The following is a 19,156-nucleotide window of genomic DNA, read 5'->3' as shown; positions in this document are numbered from 1 at the left end:
AAAAAAAACTCTTAGAAACGAACAGTAAAGATTGAACTCAAAAAGGTTTCAAAATGATAGACATTTCACGTGTTATATTATCAGCTATGTACAGTGTTTTAGTCATGTCCAATAGTTGTAATACGAATAGAGAACGAAGACAAAATAATCTGATAAGTGGTGATATTTACAATGTTGTTTGCACTCCACAGGTTGCTCTTTTTCCATGACAACGGTCCACAAATCTCACTGCTGTTATTGCACTTAGTGACATTTCACCTAACATACAGGAGTTCATCACTGTTGGAGCTGTTTACTGTGTCCTCTCTGTTAAGAGCCAGATAGCGTTCCAATTTGCTCTGTTTTTTTAGTTGATTCTTTCCACTGTGTCACATAGTTATATATTTGCTTTCTCATAATTTGGTTGGGTCTAATTGTGTTTCTGGCCTGGGGCTCTGTGGGGTCTGTTTGTGAACTGAGCCCGGGAACCAGCTGGCTGAGGGGACGTCTGTCTGTCTGTCTGTCTGTCTGTCTGTCTGTCTGTCTGTCTGTCTGTCTGTCTGTCTGTCTGTCTGTCTGTCTGTCTGTTTGTCTGTCTGTCTGTCTGTCTGTCTGTCTGTCTGTCGAGGGGACGTCTGTCTGTCTGTCTGTCTGTCTGTCTGTCTGTCTGTCTGTCTGTCTGTCTGTCTGTCTGTCCTCTCCCCTCCTCTCTCCCTCTCAGAGTGATGACATCACGAACAGCCGGTCTTAAGCCGACCAGTAGGATTGCAGCATAGCAGTGGTGCTGACTCCATTCTCTCTGCCCCTCTCCCTCCTCTCCCTCCTCTCTCTCTCTCTCTCTTGCTGGCCTCTCATTTCTCCACACTACTGCTATCATGGCTGATGCATTCGCAGGCACATGGAACCTGAAGGAGAGCAAGAACTTTGATGAATACATGAAGGCCCTGGGTGAGCAGTGTGTGTGTGTGTGTGTGTGTATGTGTGTGTGTGTGTGTTTGTGTGTGTGTGTGTGTGTGTGTTTTATACATGCGGGTGTGTGTCGAGTAACAGTAAAGTGGTAAAGCATGGGGTGTGCGTCCCTCCCTCCCTCCCTTCCTCCCTGCCTGCCTGCTGGTGTATGTGTACACTTGTGAGAAGGGTGTGACTGTTCATCAATACTTAAAGGTGTTTGTGTGCAGCCTCTTTTGTGTATTTTTGTGCAGATGTGTGTGTGTTTGTGAACACATACACACACACACACGCAGGTGTGTGTATTTATGCACGCCCACCATATGTGTGTGTGGTCGCCCGCATGTGTGTGTGTGTAAGTAGCAGAGCATGTGTGTGTGTGTGTAAGTAGCAGAGCATGTGTGTTTAAAGGGATAAAGCAGGATTTTGACATTTTTTTAACCTTATTTAACTAGGCGAGTCAGTTAAGAACAAATTCCTATTTACAATGACGGCCTACCCCGACCAAACCCTAACCCGGGCCAATTATGCACCGCCCTATGGGGCTCCCAATCACGGCCGGTTGTGATACAGCCTGGAATCAAACCAGGGTCTGTAGTGACGCCTCTAGCACTGAGATGCATTGCCTTAGACCGCTGCGCCACTCGGGAGCCAATGAGGCCCTTCATCTACTTCCCCAGAGTCAGAGGAACTCATGGATAACAGTTGTATGTCTCTGTGTGCAGTTTGAAGGAAATCGCTAACTAGCATTAGCGTAATTGCAAACTAGTGTTAGTGCAATAACTAGAGGTCTATGGTAACTGCTAGCATGCTAGTAGATACCATAGACCTCCAGTTATTGTGCTAACGCTAGTTAGCATTGGCTCGCCAAAACTACCTCTTACTACCTTCATACTGGACACAGAGACATAAAAACTACCTCTAACTACCTTCATACTGGACACAGAGAGTTCATATTAAGTAGATAAAGGGCTTCATTGCCACAAACCCAAAGTGTCTCTTTAAAGGGACAATGCAGACGTTAATGTCAGGCATGGGGAGACTGGGTGTGGTCGGGACAATTGCAAAAAGAGAGAGAAGGAAGAGGGAAGAGAGGGAAAGGGACAGAAGGAGAGAGAGAGAAGTAGGAACAGAACAGCGGAGGCTGGTGGGAGAAGCTACAGAAGGACGGCCTCATTGTATTGTCAATGGCACGGAGCCGAACATGTGGTTTCCATATGTTTGATAGCGTTCCATTTATTTAATTCCAGCTAATACAATGAGCTCATCCTTCTATAGCCCCTCCCACCAGCCTCCACTGGAACAGAAAAAGATGGAGATAGAAAATCAGGAGAGAGAAGGAGGGAGGGGGGAGGAGAAGAAAGAGAGAGAGAGAGGGAGGGGGAGGAGAAGAAAGAGAGAGATAGAAGGAGGGGGAGGAGAAGAAAGAGAGAGAGCGAGGGAGGGGGGAGGAGAAGAAAGAGAGAGAGAGAGGGAGGGGGAGGAGGAGAAGAAAGAGAGAGAGCGAGGGAGGGGGGAGGAGAAGAAAGAGAGAGAGCGAGGGAGGGAGGGCGGAGGAGAAGAAAGAGAGAGAGCGAGGGAGGGGGGAGGAGAAGAAAGAGAGAGAGAGAGGGAGGGGGAGGAGGAGAGAGAGAGAGAGCGAGGGAGGGGGGAGGAGAAGAAAGAGAGAGAGCGAGGGAGGGAGGGAGGGAGGGGGGAGGAGAAGAAAGAGAGAGAGCGAGGGAGGGGGGAGGAGAAGAAAGAGAGAGAGACAGGGAGGGGGGAGGAGAAGAAAGAGAGACTTTAAATGGGGAAGGGGGATATGCCTCCACTGTGAGAAGCTCTTTATGGTCTGCACCATAAACACACACACACACACACACACACACACACACACACACACACACACACACACACACACACACACACACACACACACACACACACACACACACACACACACACACACACACACACACACACACACACACACATACACACACAAAGGGGTGAAATTCTCTGAAAGAGCGTTCCTTGTCTGAAGCTAGCATTGTGAGGAGGGGTTGAATATTAACATAGTGTGTGTGTGTGTGTGTGTGTGCGACCCCTGTTTGGTGACCGATGGGCGTTATTAGCATCGACGTGTCTGCGCTTGTCACCATGGTAATGACCCCCAACCCCAGACCCAACTCTCCTGATCACAGGCAACACACACACACACACACACACACACACACACACACACACACACACACACACACACACACACACACACACACACACACACACACACACACACACACACACACACACACACACACACACACAGGCTGTTTGTTGTATGAGTGTGTCATGGTTTAGCCTTGGGAGATAAACTCGACTGTGACAGAAACGTTACTTCAGTTGAGGGCAGAAGGACTGTACTCTAGACCGTACCCCTCCACACTCAACCCGGTCAACGGCTCTGATGACTTTGGCTGAATATTTAAAGAAAAACACACAAACTAGAGATTAGTCTGTGTGTGTGTGTGTGTGTGTGTGTGTGTGTGTGTGTGTGTGTGTGTGTGTGTGTGTGTGTGTGTGTGTGTGTGTGTGTGTGTGTGTGTGTGTGTGTGTGTGTGTGTGTGTGTGTGTGTGTGTGTGTGTGTGTGTGTGTGTGTGTGTGTGTGTGTGTGTGTGTGTGTGTGTGTGTCTATGTGTGTGTAGACTATGTGTGTCTGTTCCCTTTAGTACGGTTTGTTCTCTTTTTGACCTATAGTCACCATAGTTACAATAGGTTGTTATGGCCTTGTGAAACAGTCAGTTACACATCATGAATCCCAAAAGTGTTGGTGATTTCGTTCATTGAATTTGGGTTTTTCCTCAGAAATGAATGTCAACGTTAAGGGTGGGGCCGCATTGGCAGCAGCAGCAGCAGCAGTATATAACTAAACATCCAGATTAAATCTAAAGTGTATTTCTAATCAAGATGAGATAGCTAGGCTATAATAGTCTTATCCCGAATCTGAAGTCTGATGTGTTTTTTGATTGACAGGTGTGGGCTTTGCAACCCGCCAGGTTGGCGGTATGACTAAACCCACCACCGTCATCGAGGTAGCGGGAGACACGGTCACCCTGAAGACACAGAGCACCTTCAAGAACACCGAGATCTCCTTCAAACTGGGAGAGGAGTTCAACGAGACCACCGCCGACGACAGGAAGGTCAAGGTAAGAGGTCACGAGCGCAAAGAGACTGACCTAAGTCCTAGATGGCTAGCTGCTGATTATAGTCATACATTATGGTGGTGGTAGCAACGATATGTTTTTCAAATTTTTATGGCTGACGCGTTAAACTTAACAGCTAATACGCATTATGAGGCCGTTATAACGCATCGTAAGAGTTGTCACGAGTGTGTATCCTTATAATGGGGTGAAAGGTCAGAGGTCAGGGGTTAGGGGCCGAGAGGTTAAGTATGATGGATTATAGCAAAATGGTTGTATCTGCTATGATATCCATCAGAGGTCTCAGTAGGAGAGCCAAGGATTTGAAAACAGACCTACTACCTGGATCAAACAGACAGACAGAGACAGAGGCTTTGCATTGTTGGGTGGGTCAGTTAGGGTTGAGGGGGTCAAAGATAAGAGGTGAGAGGTCAAGGATAATGAGTTGTAGCTGTGTGACAAGAGACAAATGCTACATCGATCAGAGAGAGAAAGGGTAGAGAGACAGAGAGAGAGAGAGACAGAGAGAGAGAGAGACAGAGAGACAGAGAGAGAGAGAGACAGAGAGAGACAGAGAGAGACAGAGAGAGACAGAGAGAGAGACAGAGAGAGAGAGAGACAGGGGAGAGAGAGAGGGGAGAGAGAGAGGGGAGAGAGAGGGGAGGGGGGAGAAAGGCAACTGAGCATGATCTGAGTGAACAGAAAGACACACAATGTCTTATTGTTGAGGAATGGTTACTCGTGATAGGGTGAGTGTGTAATGTATAGAGTGTGTGTGTATCTAGCGACGTTAACTCTTGATAGGTGGGCACACACATCTAGCGACGGTAACTCTTGATAGGTGGGCACACATATCTAGCGACGGTAACTCTTGATAGGTGGGCACACATATCTAGCGACGGTAACTCTTGATAGGTGGGCACACATATCTAGCGACGGTAACTCTTGATAGGTGGGCACACATATCTAGCGACGGTAACTCTTGATAGGTGGGCACACATATCTAGCGACGGTAACTCTTGATAGGTGGGCACACATATCTAGCGACGGTAACTCTTGATAGGTGGGCACACATATCTAGCGACGGTAACTCTTGATAGGTGGGCACACATATCTAGCGACGGTAACTCTTGATAGGTGGGCACACATATCTAGCGACGGTAACTCTTGATAGGTGGGCACACATATCTAGCGACGGTAACTCTTGATAGGTGGGCACACATATCTAGCGACGGTAACTCTTGATAGGTGGGCACACATATCTAGCGACGGTAACTCTTGATAGGTGGGCACACATATCTAGCGACGGTAACTCTTGATAGGTGGGCACACATATCTAGCGACGGTAACTCTTGATAGGTGGGCACACATATCTAGCGACGGTAACTCTTGATAGGTGGGCACACATATCTAGCGACGGTAACTCTTGATAGGTGGGCACACATATCTAGCGACGGTAACTCTTGATAGGTGGGCACACATATCTAGCGACGTTAACTCTTGATAGGTGGGCACACATATCTAGCGACGGTAACTCTTGATAGGTGGGCACACATATCTAGCGACGGTAACTCTTGATAGGTGGGCACACATATCTAGCGACGGTAACTCTTGATAGGTGGGCACACATATCTAGCGACGGTAACTCTTGATAGGTGGGCACACATATCTAGCGACGGTAACTCTTGATAGGTGGGCACACATATCTAGCGACGGTAACTCTTGATAGGTGGGCACACATATCTAGCGACGTTAACTCTTGATAGGTGGGCACACATATCTAGCGACGGTAACTATTGATAGGTGGGCACACATATCTAGCGACGTTAACTCTTGATAGGTGGGCACACATATCTAGCGACGTTAACTCTTGATAGGTGGGCACACATATCTAGCGACGGTAACTCTTGATAGGTGGGCACACATATCTAGCGACGGTAACTCTTGATAGGTGGGCACACATATCTAGCGACGGTAACTCTTGATAGGTGGGCACACATATCTAGCGACGGTAACTCTTGATAGGTGGGCACACATATCTAGCGACGGTAACTCTTGATAGGTGGGCACACATATCTAGCGACGGTAACTCTTGATAGGTGGGCACACATATCTAGCGACGGTAACTCTTGATAGGTGGGCACACATATCTAGCGACGGTAACTCTTGATAGGTGGGCACACATATCTAGCGACGGTAACTCTTGATAGGTGGGCACACATATCTAGCGACGGTAACTCTTGATAGGTGGGCACACATATCTAGCGACGGTAACTCTTGATAGGTGGGCACACATATCTAGCGACGGTAACTCTTGATAGGTGGGCACACATATCTAGCGACGGTAACTCTTGATAGGTGGGCACACATATCTAGCGACGGTAACTCTTGATAGGTGGGCACACATATCTAGCGACGGTAACTCTTGATAGGTGGGCACACATATCTAGCGACGTTAACTCTTGATAGGTGGGCACACATATCTAGCGACGGTAACTCTTGATAGGTGGGCACACATATCTAGCGACGGTAACTCTTGATAGGTGGGCACACATATCTAGCGACGGTAACTCTTGATAGGTGGGCACACATATCTAGCGACGGTAACTCTTGATAGGTGGGCACACATATCTAGCGACGGTAACTCTTGATAGGTGGGCACACATATCTAGCGACGGTAACTCTTGATAGGTGGGCACACATATCTAGCGACGGTAACTCTTGATAGGTGGGCACACATATCTAGCGACGGTAACTCTTGATAGGTGGGCACACATATCTAGCGACGGTAACTCTTGATAGGTGGGCACACATATCTAGCGACGGTAACTCTTGATAGGTGGGCACACATATCTAGCGACGGTAACTCTTGATAGGTGGGCACACATATCTAGCGACGGTAACTCTTGATAGGTGGGCACACATATCTAGCGACGGTAACTCTTGATAGGTGGGCACACATATCTAGCGACGGTAACTCTTGATAGGTGGGCACACATATCTAGCGACGGTAACTCTTGATAGGTGGGCACACATATCTAGCGACGGTAACTCTTGATAGGTGGGCACACATATCTAGCGACGGTAACTCTTGATAGGTGGGCACACATATCTAGCGACGGTAACTCTTGATAGGTGGGCACACATATCTAGCGACGGTAACTCTTGATAGGTGGGCACACATATCTAGCGACGGTAACTCTTGATAGGTGGGCACACATATCTAGCGACGGTAACTCTTGATAGGTGGGCACACATATCTAGCGACGGTAACTCTTGATAGGTGGGCACACATATCTAGCGACGGTAACTCTTGATAGGTGGGCACACATATCTAGCGACGGTAACTCTTGATAGGTGGGCACACATATCTAGCGACGGTAACTCTTGATAGGTGGGCACACATATCTAGCGACGGTAACTCTTGATAGGTGGGCACACATATCTAGCGACGGTAACTCTTGATAGGTGGGCACACATATCTAGCGACGGTAACTCTTGATAGGTGGGCACACATATCTAGCGACGGTAACTCTTGATAGGTGGGCACACATATCTAGCGACGGTAACTCTTGATAGGTGGGCACACATATCTAGCGACGGTAACTCTTGATAGGTGGGCACACATATCTAGCGACGGTAACTCTTGATAGGTGGGCACACATATCTAGCGACGGTAACTCTTGATAGGTGGGCACACATATCTAGCGACGGTAACTCTTGATAGGTGGGCACACATATCTAGCGACGGTAACTCTTGATAGGTGGGCACACATATCTAGCGACGGTAACTCTTGATAGGTGGGCACACATATCTAGCGACGGTAACTCTTGATAGGTGGGCACACATATCTAGCGACGGTAACTCTTGATAGGTGGGCACACATATCTAGCGACGGTAACTCTTGATAGGTGGGCACACATATCTAGCGACGGTAACTCTTGATAGGTGGGCACACATATCTAGCGACGGTAACTCTTGATAGGTGGGCACACATATCTAGCGACGGTAACTCTTGATAGGTGGGCACACATATCTAGCGACGGTAACTCTTGATAGGTGGGCACACATATCTAGCGACGGTAACTCTTGATAGGTGGGCACACATATCTAGCGACGGTAACTCTTGATAGGTGGGCACACATATCTAGCGACGGTAACTCTTGATAGGTGGGCACACATATCTAGCGACGGTAACTCTTGATAGGTGGGCACACATATCTAGCGACGGTAACTCTTGATAGGTGGGCACACATATCTAGCGACGGTAACTCTTGATAGGTGGGCACACATATCTAGCGACGGTAACTCTTGATAGGTGGGCACACATATCTAGCGACGGTAACTCTTGATAGGTGGGCACACATATCTAGCGACGGTAACTCTTGATAGGTGGGCACACATATCTAGCGACGGTAACTCTTGATAGGTGGGCACACATATCTAGCGACGGTAACTCTTGATAGGTGGGCACACATATCTAGCGACGGTAACTCTTGATAGGTGGGCACACATATCTAGCGACGGTAACTCTTGATAGGTGGGCACACATATCTAGCGACGGTAACTCTTGATAGGTGGGCACACATATCTAGCGACGGTAACTCTTGATAGGTGGGCACACATATCTAGCGACGGTAACTCTTGATAGGTGGGCACACATATCTAGCGACGGTAACTCTTGATAGGTGGGCACACATATCTAGCGACGGTAACTCTTGATAGGTGGGCACACATATCTAGCGACGTTAACTCTTGATAGGTGGGCACACATATCTAGCGACGGTAACTATTGATAGGTGGGCACACATATCTAGCGACGTTAACTCTTGATAGGTGGGCACACATATCTAGCGACGTTAACTCTTGATAGGTGGGCACACATATCTAGCGACGGTAACTCTTGATAGGTGGGCACACATATCTAGCGACGGTAACTCTTGATAGGTGGGCACACATATCTAGCGACGGTAACTCTTGATAGGTGGGCACACATATCTAGCGACGGTAACTCTTGATAGGTGGGCACACATATCTAGCGACGGTAACTCTTGATAGGTGGGCACACATATCTAGCGACGGTAACTCTTGATAGGTGGGCACACATATCTAGCGACGGTAACTCTTGATAGGTGGGCACACATATCTAGCGACGGTAACTCTTGATAGGTGGGCACACATATCTAGCGACGTTAACTCTTGATAGGTGGGCACACATATCTAGCGACGGTAACTCTTGATAGGTGGGCACACATATCTAGCGACGGTAACTCTTGATAGGTGGGCACACCTATCTAGCGACGGTAACTCTTGATAGGTGGGCACACATATCTAGCGACGTTAACTCTTTATAGGTGGGCACACATATCTAGCGACGTTAACTCTTGATAGGTGGGCACACATATCTAGCGACGTTAACTCTTGATAGGTGGGCACACATATCTAGCGACGGTAACTCTTGATAGGTGGGCACACATATCTAGCGACGGTAACTCTTGATAGGTGGGCACACATATCTAGCGACGGTAACTCTTGATAGGTGGGCACACATATCTAGCGACGTTAACTCTTGATAGGTGGGCACACATATCTAGCGACGGTAACTCTTGATAGGTGGGCACACATATCTAGCGACGGTAACTCTTGATAGGTGGGCACACATATCTAGCGACGTTAACTCTTGATAGGTGGGCACACATATCTAGCGACGTTAACTCTTGATAGGTGGGCACACATATCTAGCGACGGTAACTCTTGATAGGTGGGCACACATATCTAGCGACGGTAACTCTTGATAGGTGGGCACACATATCTAGCGACGGTAACTCTTGATAGGTGGGCACACATATCTAGCGACGGTAACTCTTGATAGGTGGGCACACATATCTAGCGACGGTAACTCTTGATAGGTGGGCACACATATCTAGCGACGGTAACTCTTGATAGGTGGGCACACATATCTAGCGACGGTAACTCTTGATAGGTGGGCACACATATCTAGCGACGGTAACTCTTGATAGGTGGGCACACATATCTAGCGACGTTAACTCTTGATAGGTGGGCACACATATCTAGCGACGTTAACTCTTGATAGGTGGGCACACATATCTAGCGACGGTAACTCTTGATAGGTGGGCACACATATCTAGCGACGGTAACTCTTGATAGGTGGGCACACATATCTAGCGACGGTAACTCTTGATAGGTGGGCACACATATCTAGCGACGGTAACTCTTGATAGGTGGGCACACATATCTAGCGACGTTAACTCTTGATAGGTGGGCACACATATCTAGCGACGGTAACTCTTGATAGGTGGGCACACATATCTAGCGACGGTAACTCTTGATAGGTGGGCACACATATCTAGCGACGTTAACTCTTGATAGGTGGGCACACATATCTAGCGACGGTAACTCTTGATAGGTGGGCACACATATCTAGCGACGGTAACTCTTGATAGGTGGGCACACATATCTAGCGACGGTAACTCTTGATAGGTGGGCACACATATCTAGCGACGGTAACTCTTGATAGGTGGGCACACATATCTAGCGACGGTAACTCTTGATAGGTGGGCACACATATCTAGCGACGGTAACTCTTGATAGGTGGGCACACATATCTAGCGACGGTAACTCTTGATAGGTGGGCACACATATCTAGCGACGGTAACTCTTGATAGGTGGGCACACATATCTAGCGACGGTAACTCTTGATAGGTGGGCACACATATCTAGCGACGGTAACTCTTGATAGGTGGGCACACATATCTAGCGACGGTAACTCTTGATAGGTGGGCACACATATCTAGCGACGGTAACTCTTGATAGGTGGGCACACATATCTAGCGACGGTAACTCTTGATAGGTGGGCACACATATCTAGCGACGGTAACTCTTGATAGGTGGGCACACATATCTAGCGACGGTAACTCTTGATAGGTGGGCACACATATCTAGCGACGGTAACTCTTGATAGGTGGGCACACATATCTAGCGACGGTAACTCTTGATAGGTGGGCACACATATCTAGCGACGGTAACTCTTGATAGGTGGGCACACATATCTAGCGACGGTAACTCTTGATAGGTGGGCACACATATCTAGCGACGGTAACTCTTGATAGGTGGGCACACATATCTAGCGACGGTAACTCTTGATAGGTGGGCACACATATCTAGCGACGGTAACTCTTGATAGGTGGGCACACATATCTAGCGACGGTAACTCTTGATAGGTGGGCACACATATCTAGCGACGGTAACTCTTGATAGGTGGGCACACATATCTAGCGACGGTAACTCTTGATAGGTGGGCACACATATCTAGCGACGGTAACTCTTGATAGGTGGGCACACATATCTAGCGACGGTAACTCTTGATAGGTGGGCACACATATCTAGCGACGGTAACTCTTGATAGGTGGGCACACATATCTAGCGACGGTAACTCTTGATAGGTGGGCACACATATCTAGCGACGGTAACTCTTGATAGGTGGGCACACATATCTAGCGACGGTAACTCTTGATAGGTGGGCACACATATCTAGCGACGGTAACTCTTGATAGGTGGGCACACATATCTAGCGACGGTAACTCTTGATAGGTGGGCACACATATCTAGCGACGGTAACTCTTGATAGGTGGGCACACATATCTAGCGACGGTAACTCTTGATAGGTGGGCACACATATCTAGCGACGGTAACTCTTGATAGGTGGGCACACATATCTAGCGACGTTAACTCTTGATAGGTGGGCACACATATCTAGCGACGGTAACTCTTGATAGGTGGGCACACATATCTAGCGACGTTAACTCTTGATAGGTGGGCACACATATCTAGCGACGGTAACTCTTGATAGGTGGGCACACATATCTAGCGACGGTAACTCTTGATAGGTGGGCACACATATCTAGCGACGGTAACTCTTGATAGGTGGGCACACATATCTAGCGACGGTAACTCTTGATAGGTGGGCACACATATCTAGCGACGGTAACTCTTGATAGGTGGGCACACATATCTAGCGACGGTAACTCTTGATAGGTGGGCACACATATCTAGCGACGGTAACTCTTGATAGGTGGGCACACATATCTAGCGACGGTAACTCTTGATAGGTGGGCACACATATCTAGCGACGGTAACTCTTGATAGGTGGGCACACATATCTAGCGACGGTAACTCTTGATAGGTGGGCACACATATCTAGCGACGTTAACTCTTGATAGGTGGGCACACATATCTAGCGACGTTAACTCTTGATAGGTGGGCACACATATCTAGCGACGGTAACTCTTGATAGGTGGGCACACATATCTAGCGACGTTAACTCTTGATAGGTGGGCACACATATCTAGCGACGGTAACTCTTGATAGGTGGGCACACATATCTAGCGACGGTAACTCTTGATAGGTGGGCACACATATCTAGCGACGGTAACTCTTGATAGGTGGGCACACATATCTAGCGACGGTAACTCTTGATAGGTGGGCACACATATCTAGCGACGGTAACTCTTGATAGGTGGGCACACATATCTAGCGACGGTAACTCTTGATAGGTGGGCACACCTATCTAGCGACGTTAACTCTTGATAGGTGGGCACACCTATCTAGCGACGGTAACTCTTGATAGGTGGGCACACATATCTAGCGACGGTAACTCTTGATAGGTGGGCACACATATCTAGCGACGGTAACTCTTGATAGGTGGGCACACATATCTAGCGACGGTAACTCTTGATAGGTGGGCACACATATCTAGCGACGGTAACTCTTGATAGGTGGGCACACATATCTAGCGACGGTAACTCTTGATAGGTGGGCACACATATCTAGCGACGGTAACTCTTGATAGGTGGGCACACATATCTAGCGACGGTAACTCTTGATAGGTGGGCACACATATCTAGCGACGGTAACTCTTGATAGGTGGGCACACATATCTAGCGACGGTAACTCTTGATAGGTGGGCACACATATCTAGCGACGTTAACTCTTGATAGGTGGGCACACATATCTAGCGACGTTAACTCTTGATAGGTGGGCACACATATCTAGCGACGGTAACTCTTGATAGGTGGGCACACATATCTAGCGACGGTAACTCTTGATAGGTGGGCACACATATCTAGCGACGGTAACTCTTGATAGGTGGGCACACATATCTAGCGACGGTAACTCTTGATAGGTGGGCACACATATCTAGCGACGGTAACTCTTGATAGGTGGGCACACATATCTAGCGACGGTAACTCTTGATAGGTGGGCACACATATCTAGCGACGGTAACTCTTGATAGGTGGGCACACATATCTAGCGACGGTAACTCTTGATAGGTGGGCACACATATCTAGCGACGGTAACTCTTGATAGGTGGGCACACATATCTAGCGACGGTAACTCTTGATAGGTGGGCACACCTATCTAGCGACGTTAACTCTTGATAGGTGGGCACACCTATCTAGCGACGGTAACTCTTGATAGGTGGGCACACATATCTAGCGACGGTAACTCTTGATAGGTGGGCACACATATCTAGCGACGGTAACTCTTGATAGGTGGGCACACATATCTAGCGACGGTAACTCTTGATAGGTGGGCACACATATCTAGCGACGGTAACTCTTGATAGGTGGGCACACATATCTAGCGACGGTAACTCTTGATAGGTGGGCACACATATCTAGCGACGGTAACTCTTGATAGGTGGGCACACATATCTAGCGACGGTAACTCTTGATAGGTGGGCACACATATCTAGCGACGGTAACTCTTGATAGGTGGGCACACATATCTAGCGACGGTAACTCTTGATAGGTGGGCACACATATCTAGCGACGGTAACTCTTGATAGGTGGGCACACATATCTAGCGACGGTAACTCTTGATAGGTGGGCACACATATCTAGCGACGGTAACTCTTGATAGGTGGGCACACATATCTAGCGACGGTAACTCTTGATAGGTGGGCACACATATCTAGCGACGGTAACTCTTGATAGGTGGGCACACATATCTAGCGACGGTAACTCTTGATAGGTGGGCACACATATCTAGCGACGGTAACTCTTGATAGGTGGGCACACATATCTAGCGACGGTAACTCTTGATAGGTGGGCACACATATCTAGCGACGGTAACTCTTGATAGGTGGGCACACATATCTAGCGACGGTAACTCTTGATAGGTGGGCACACATATCTAGCGACGGTAACTCTTGATAGGTGGGCACACATATCTAGCGACGGTAACTCTTGATAGGTGGGCACACATATCTAGCGACGGTAACTCTTGATAGGTGGGCACACATATCTAGCGACGGTAACTCTTGATAGGTGGGCACACATATCTAGCGACGGTAACTCTTGATAGGTGGGCACACATATCTAGCGACGGTAACTCTTGATAGGTGGGCACACATATCTAGCGACGGTAACTCTTGATAGGTGGGCACACATATCTAGCGACGGTAACTCTTGATAGGTGGGCACACATATCTAGCGACGGTAACTCTTGATAGGTGGGCACACATATCTAGCGACGTTAACTCTTGATAGGTGGGCACACATATCTAGCGACGTTAACTCTTGATAGGTGGGCACACATATCTAGCGACGGTAACTCTTGATAGGTGGGCACACATATCTAGCGACGGTAACTCTTGATAGGTGGGCACACATATCTAGCGACGGTAACTCTTGATAGGTGGGCACACATATCTAGCGACGGTAACTCTTGATAGGTGGGCACACATATCTAGCGACGGTAACTCTTGATAGGTGGGCACACATATCTAGCGACGGTAACTCTTGATAGGTGGGCACACATATCTAGCGACGGTAACTCTTGATAGGTGGGCACACATATCTAGCGACGGTAACTCTTGATAGGTGGGCACACCTATCTAGCGACGTTAACTCTTGATAGGTGGGCACACCTATCTAGCGACGGTAACTCTTGATAGGTGGGCACACATATCTAGCGACGGTAACTCTTGATAGGTGGGCACACCTATCTAGCGACGTTAACTCTTGATAGGTGGGCACACCTATCTAGCGACGGTAACTCTTGATAGGTGGGCACACCTATCTAGCGACGGTAACTCTTGATAGGTGGGCACACATATCTAGCGACGGTAACTCTTGATAGGTGGGCACACATATCTAGCGACGGTAACTCTTGATAGGTGGGCACACATATCTAGCGACGGTAACTCTTGATAGGTGGGCACACATATCTAGCGACGGTAACTCTTGATAGGTGGGCACACATATCTAGCGACGGTAACTCTTGATAGGTGGGCACACATATCTAGCGACGGTAACTCTTGATAGGTGGGCACACCTATCTAGCGACGTTAACTCTTGATAGGTGGGCACACCTATCTAGCGACGGTAACTCTTGATAGGTGGGCACACATATCTAGCGACGGTAACTCTTGATAGGTGGGCACACCTATCTAGCGACGTTAACTCTTGATAGGTGGGCACACCTATCTAGCGACGGTAACTCTTGATAGGTGGGCACACCTATCTAGCGACGGTAACTCTTGATAGGTGGGCACACATATCTAGCGACGGTAACTCTTGATAGGTGGGCACACATATCTAGCGACGGTAACTCTTGATAGGTGGGCACACATATCTAGCGACGGTAACTCTTGATAGGTGGGCACACATATCTAGCGACGGTAACTCTTGATAGGTGGGCACACATATCTAGCGACGGTAACTCTTGATAGGTGGGCACACATATCTAGCGACGGTAACTCTTGATAGGTGGGCACACATATCTAGCGACGGTAACTCTTGATAGGTGGGCACACATATCTAGCGACGTTAACTCTTGATAGGTGGGCACACATATCTAGCGACGTTAACTCTTGATAGGTGGGCACACATATCTAGCGACGGTAACTCTTGATAGGTGGGCACACATATCTAGCGACGGTAACTCTTGATAGGTGGGCACACATATCTAGCGACGGTAACTCTTGATAGGTGGGCACACATATCTAGCGACGGTAACTCTTGATAGGTGGGCACACATATCTAGCGACGGTAACTCTTGATAGGTGGGCACACATCTAGCGACGGTAACTCTTGATAGGTGGGCACACATATCTAGCGACGGTAACTCTTGATAGGTGGGCACACATATCTAGCGACGGTAACTCTTGATAGGTGGGCACACATATCTAGCGACGGTAACTCTTGATAGGTGGGCACACATATCTAGCGACGGTAACTCTTGATAGGTGGGCACACATATCTAGCGACGGTAACTCTTGATAGGTGGGCACACATATCTAGCGACGTTAACTCTTGATAGGTGGGCACACATATCTAGCGACGGTAACTCTTGATAGGTGGGCACACATATCTAGCGACGGTAACTCTTGATAGGTGGGCACACATATCTAGCGACGGTAACTCTTGATAGGTGGGCACACATATCTAGCGACGGTAACTCTTGATAGGTGGGCACACATATCTAGCGACGGTAACTCTTGATAGGTGGGCACACATATCTAGCGACGGTAACTCTTGATAGGTGGGCACACATATCTAGCGACGGTAACTCTTGATAGGTGGGCACACATATCTAGCGACGGTAACTCTTGATAGGTGGGCACACATATCTAGCGACGGTAACTCTTGATAGGTGGGCACACATATCTAGCGACGGTAACTCTTGATAGGTGGGCACACATATCTAGCGACGGTAACTCTTGATAGGTGGGCACACATATCTAGCGACGTTAACTCTTGATAGGTGGGCACACATATCTAGCGACGTTAACTCTTGATAGGTGGGCACACATATCTAGCGACGGTAACTCTTGATAGGTGGGCACACATATCTAGCGACGGTAACTCTTGATAGGTGGGCACACATATCTAGCGACGGTAACTCTTGATAGGTGGGCACACATATCTAGCGACGGTAACTCTTGATAGGTGGGCACACATATCTAGCGACGGTAACTCTTGATAGGTGGGCACACATATCTAGCGACGGTAACTCTTGATAGGTGGGCACACATATCTAGCGACGGTAACTCTTGATAGGTGGGCACACATATCTAGCGACGGTAACTCTTGATAGGTGGGCACACATATCTAGCGACGGTAACTCTTGATAGGTGGGCACACATATCTAGCGACGATAACTCTTGATAGGTGGGCACACATATCTAGCGACGGTAACTCTTGATAGGTGGGCACACATATCTAGCGACGGTAACTCTTGATAGGTGGGCACACATATCTAGCGACGGTAACTCTTGATAGGTGGGCACACATATCTAGCGACGTTAACTCTTGATAGGTGGGCACACATATCTAGCGACGTTAACTCTTGATAGGTGGGCACACATATCTAGCGACGGTAACTCTTGATAGGTGGGCACACATATCTAGCGACGGTAACTCTTGATAGGTGGGCACACATATCTAGCGACGGTAACTCTTGATAGGTGGGCACACATATCTAGCGACGGTAACTCTTGATAGGTGGGCACACATATCTAGCGACGATAACTCTTGATAGGTGGGCACACATATCTAGCGACGGTAACTCTTGATAGGTGGGCACACATATCTAGCGACGGTAACTCTTGATAGGTGGGCACACATATCTAGCGACGGTAACTCTTGATAGGTGGGCACACATATCTAGCGACGTTAACTCTTGATAGGTGGGCACACATATCTAGCGACGGTAACTCTTGATAGGTGGGCACACATCTAGCGACGGTAACTCTTGATAGGTGGGCACACATATCTAGCGACGGTAACTCTTGATAGGTGGGCACACATATCTAGCGACGGTAACTCTTGATAGGTGGGCACACATATCTAGCGACGGTAACTCTTGATAGGTGGGCACACATATCTAGCGACGGTAACTCTTGATAGGTGGGCACACATATCTAGCGACGGTAACTCTTGATAGGTGGGCACACATATCTAGCGACGGTAACTCTTGATAGGTGGGCACACATATCTAGCGACGTTAACTCTTGATAGGTGGGCACACATATCTAGCGACGGTAACTCTTGATAGGTGGGCACACATATCTAGCGACGGTAACTCTTGATAGGTGGGCACACATATCTAGCGACGGTAACTCTTGATAGGTGGGCACACATATCTAGCGACGGTAACTCTTGATAGGTGGGCACACATATCTAGCGACGGTAACTCTTGATAGGTGGGCACACATATCTAGCGACGGTAACTCTTGATAGGTGGGCACACATATCTAGCGACGGTAACTCTTGATAGGTGGGCACACATATCTAGCGACGGTAACTCTTGATAGGTGGGCACACATATCTAGCGACGGTAACTCTTGATAGGTGGGCACACATATCTAGCGACGGTAACTCTTGATAGGTGGGCACACATATCTAGCGACGGTAACTCTTGATAGGTGGGCACACATATCTAGCGACGTTAACTCTTGATAGGTGGGCACACATATCTAGCGACGGTAACTCTTGATAGGTGGGCACACATATCTAGCGACGGTAACTCTTGATAGGTGGGCACACATATCTAGCGACGGTAACTCTTGATAGGTGGGCACACATATCTAGCGACGGTAACTCTTGATAGGTGGGCACACATATCTAGCGACGGTAACTCTTGATAGGTGGGCACACATATCTAGCGACGGTAACTCTTGATAGGTGGGCACACATATCTAGCGACGGTAACTCTTGATAGGTGGGCACACATATCTAGCGACGATAACTCTTGATAGGTGGGCACACATATCTAGCGACGGTAACTCTTGATAGGTGGGCACACATATCTAGCGACGGTAACTCTTGATAGGTGGGCACACATATCTAGCGACGGTAACTCTTGATAGGTGGGCACACATATCTAGCGACGTTAACTCTTGATAGGTGGGCACACATATCTAGCGACGTTAACTCTTGATAGGTGGGCACACATATCTAGCGACGGTAACTCTTGATAGGTGGGCACACATATCTAGCGACGGTAACTCTTGATAGGTGG

General features: G+C 48.2%; 1 protein-coding gene across 1 annotated transcript in view; it reads left to right on the top strand.

The window, feature by feature from the left end:
* The first annotated feature begins 742 nt into the window (after positions 1 to 742).
* LOC139559150 (fatty acid-binding protein, heart-like) overlaps positions 743 to 19,156 on the top strand; it is a 19,680-nt gene continuing 1,266 nt past the window's right edge. The window contains exons 1-2 of the mRNA XM_071374893.1: positions 743 to 927; positions 3,941 to 4,113. Of these exons, the coding sequence (XP_071230994.1) occupies positions 855 to 927; positions 3,941 to 4,113 (246 nt within the window). The 5' untranslated portion in view covers positions 743 to 854. The remainder of the gene's footprint in view (positions 928 to 3,940; positions 4,114 to 19,156) is intronic.

The sequence above is a fragment of the Salvelinus alpinus genome, chromosome 29, assembly GCF_045679555.1.
Source record: "Salvelinus alpinus chromosome 29, SLU_Salpinus.1, whole genome shotgun sequence".
Taxonomy (NCBI): domain Eukaryota; kingdom Metazoa; phylum Chordata; class Actinopteri; order Salmoniformes; family Salmonidae; genus Salvelinus; species Salvelinus alpinus.
Note: the sequence above shows the minus strand (reverse complement) of the source record. Positions and strands in the feature narration are given on the sequence as shown.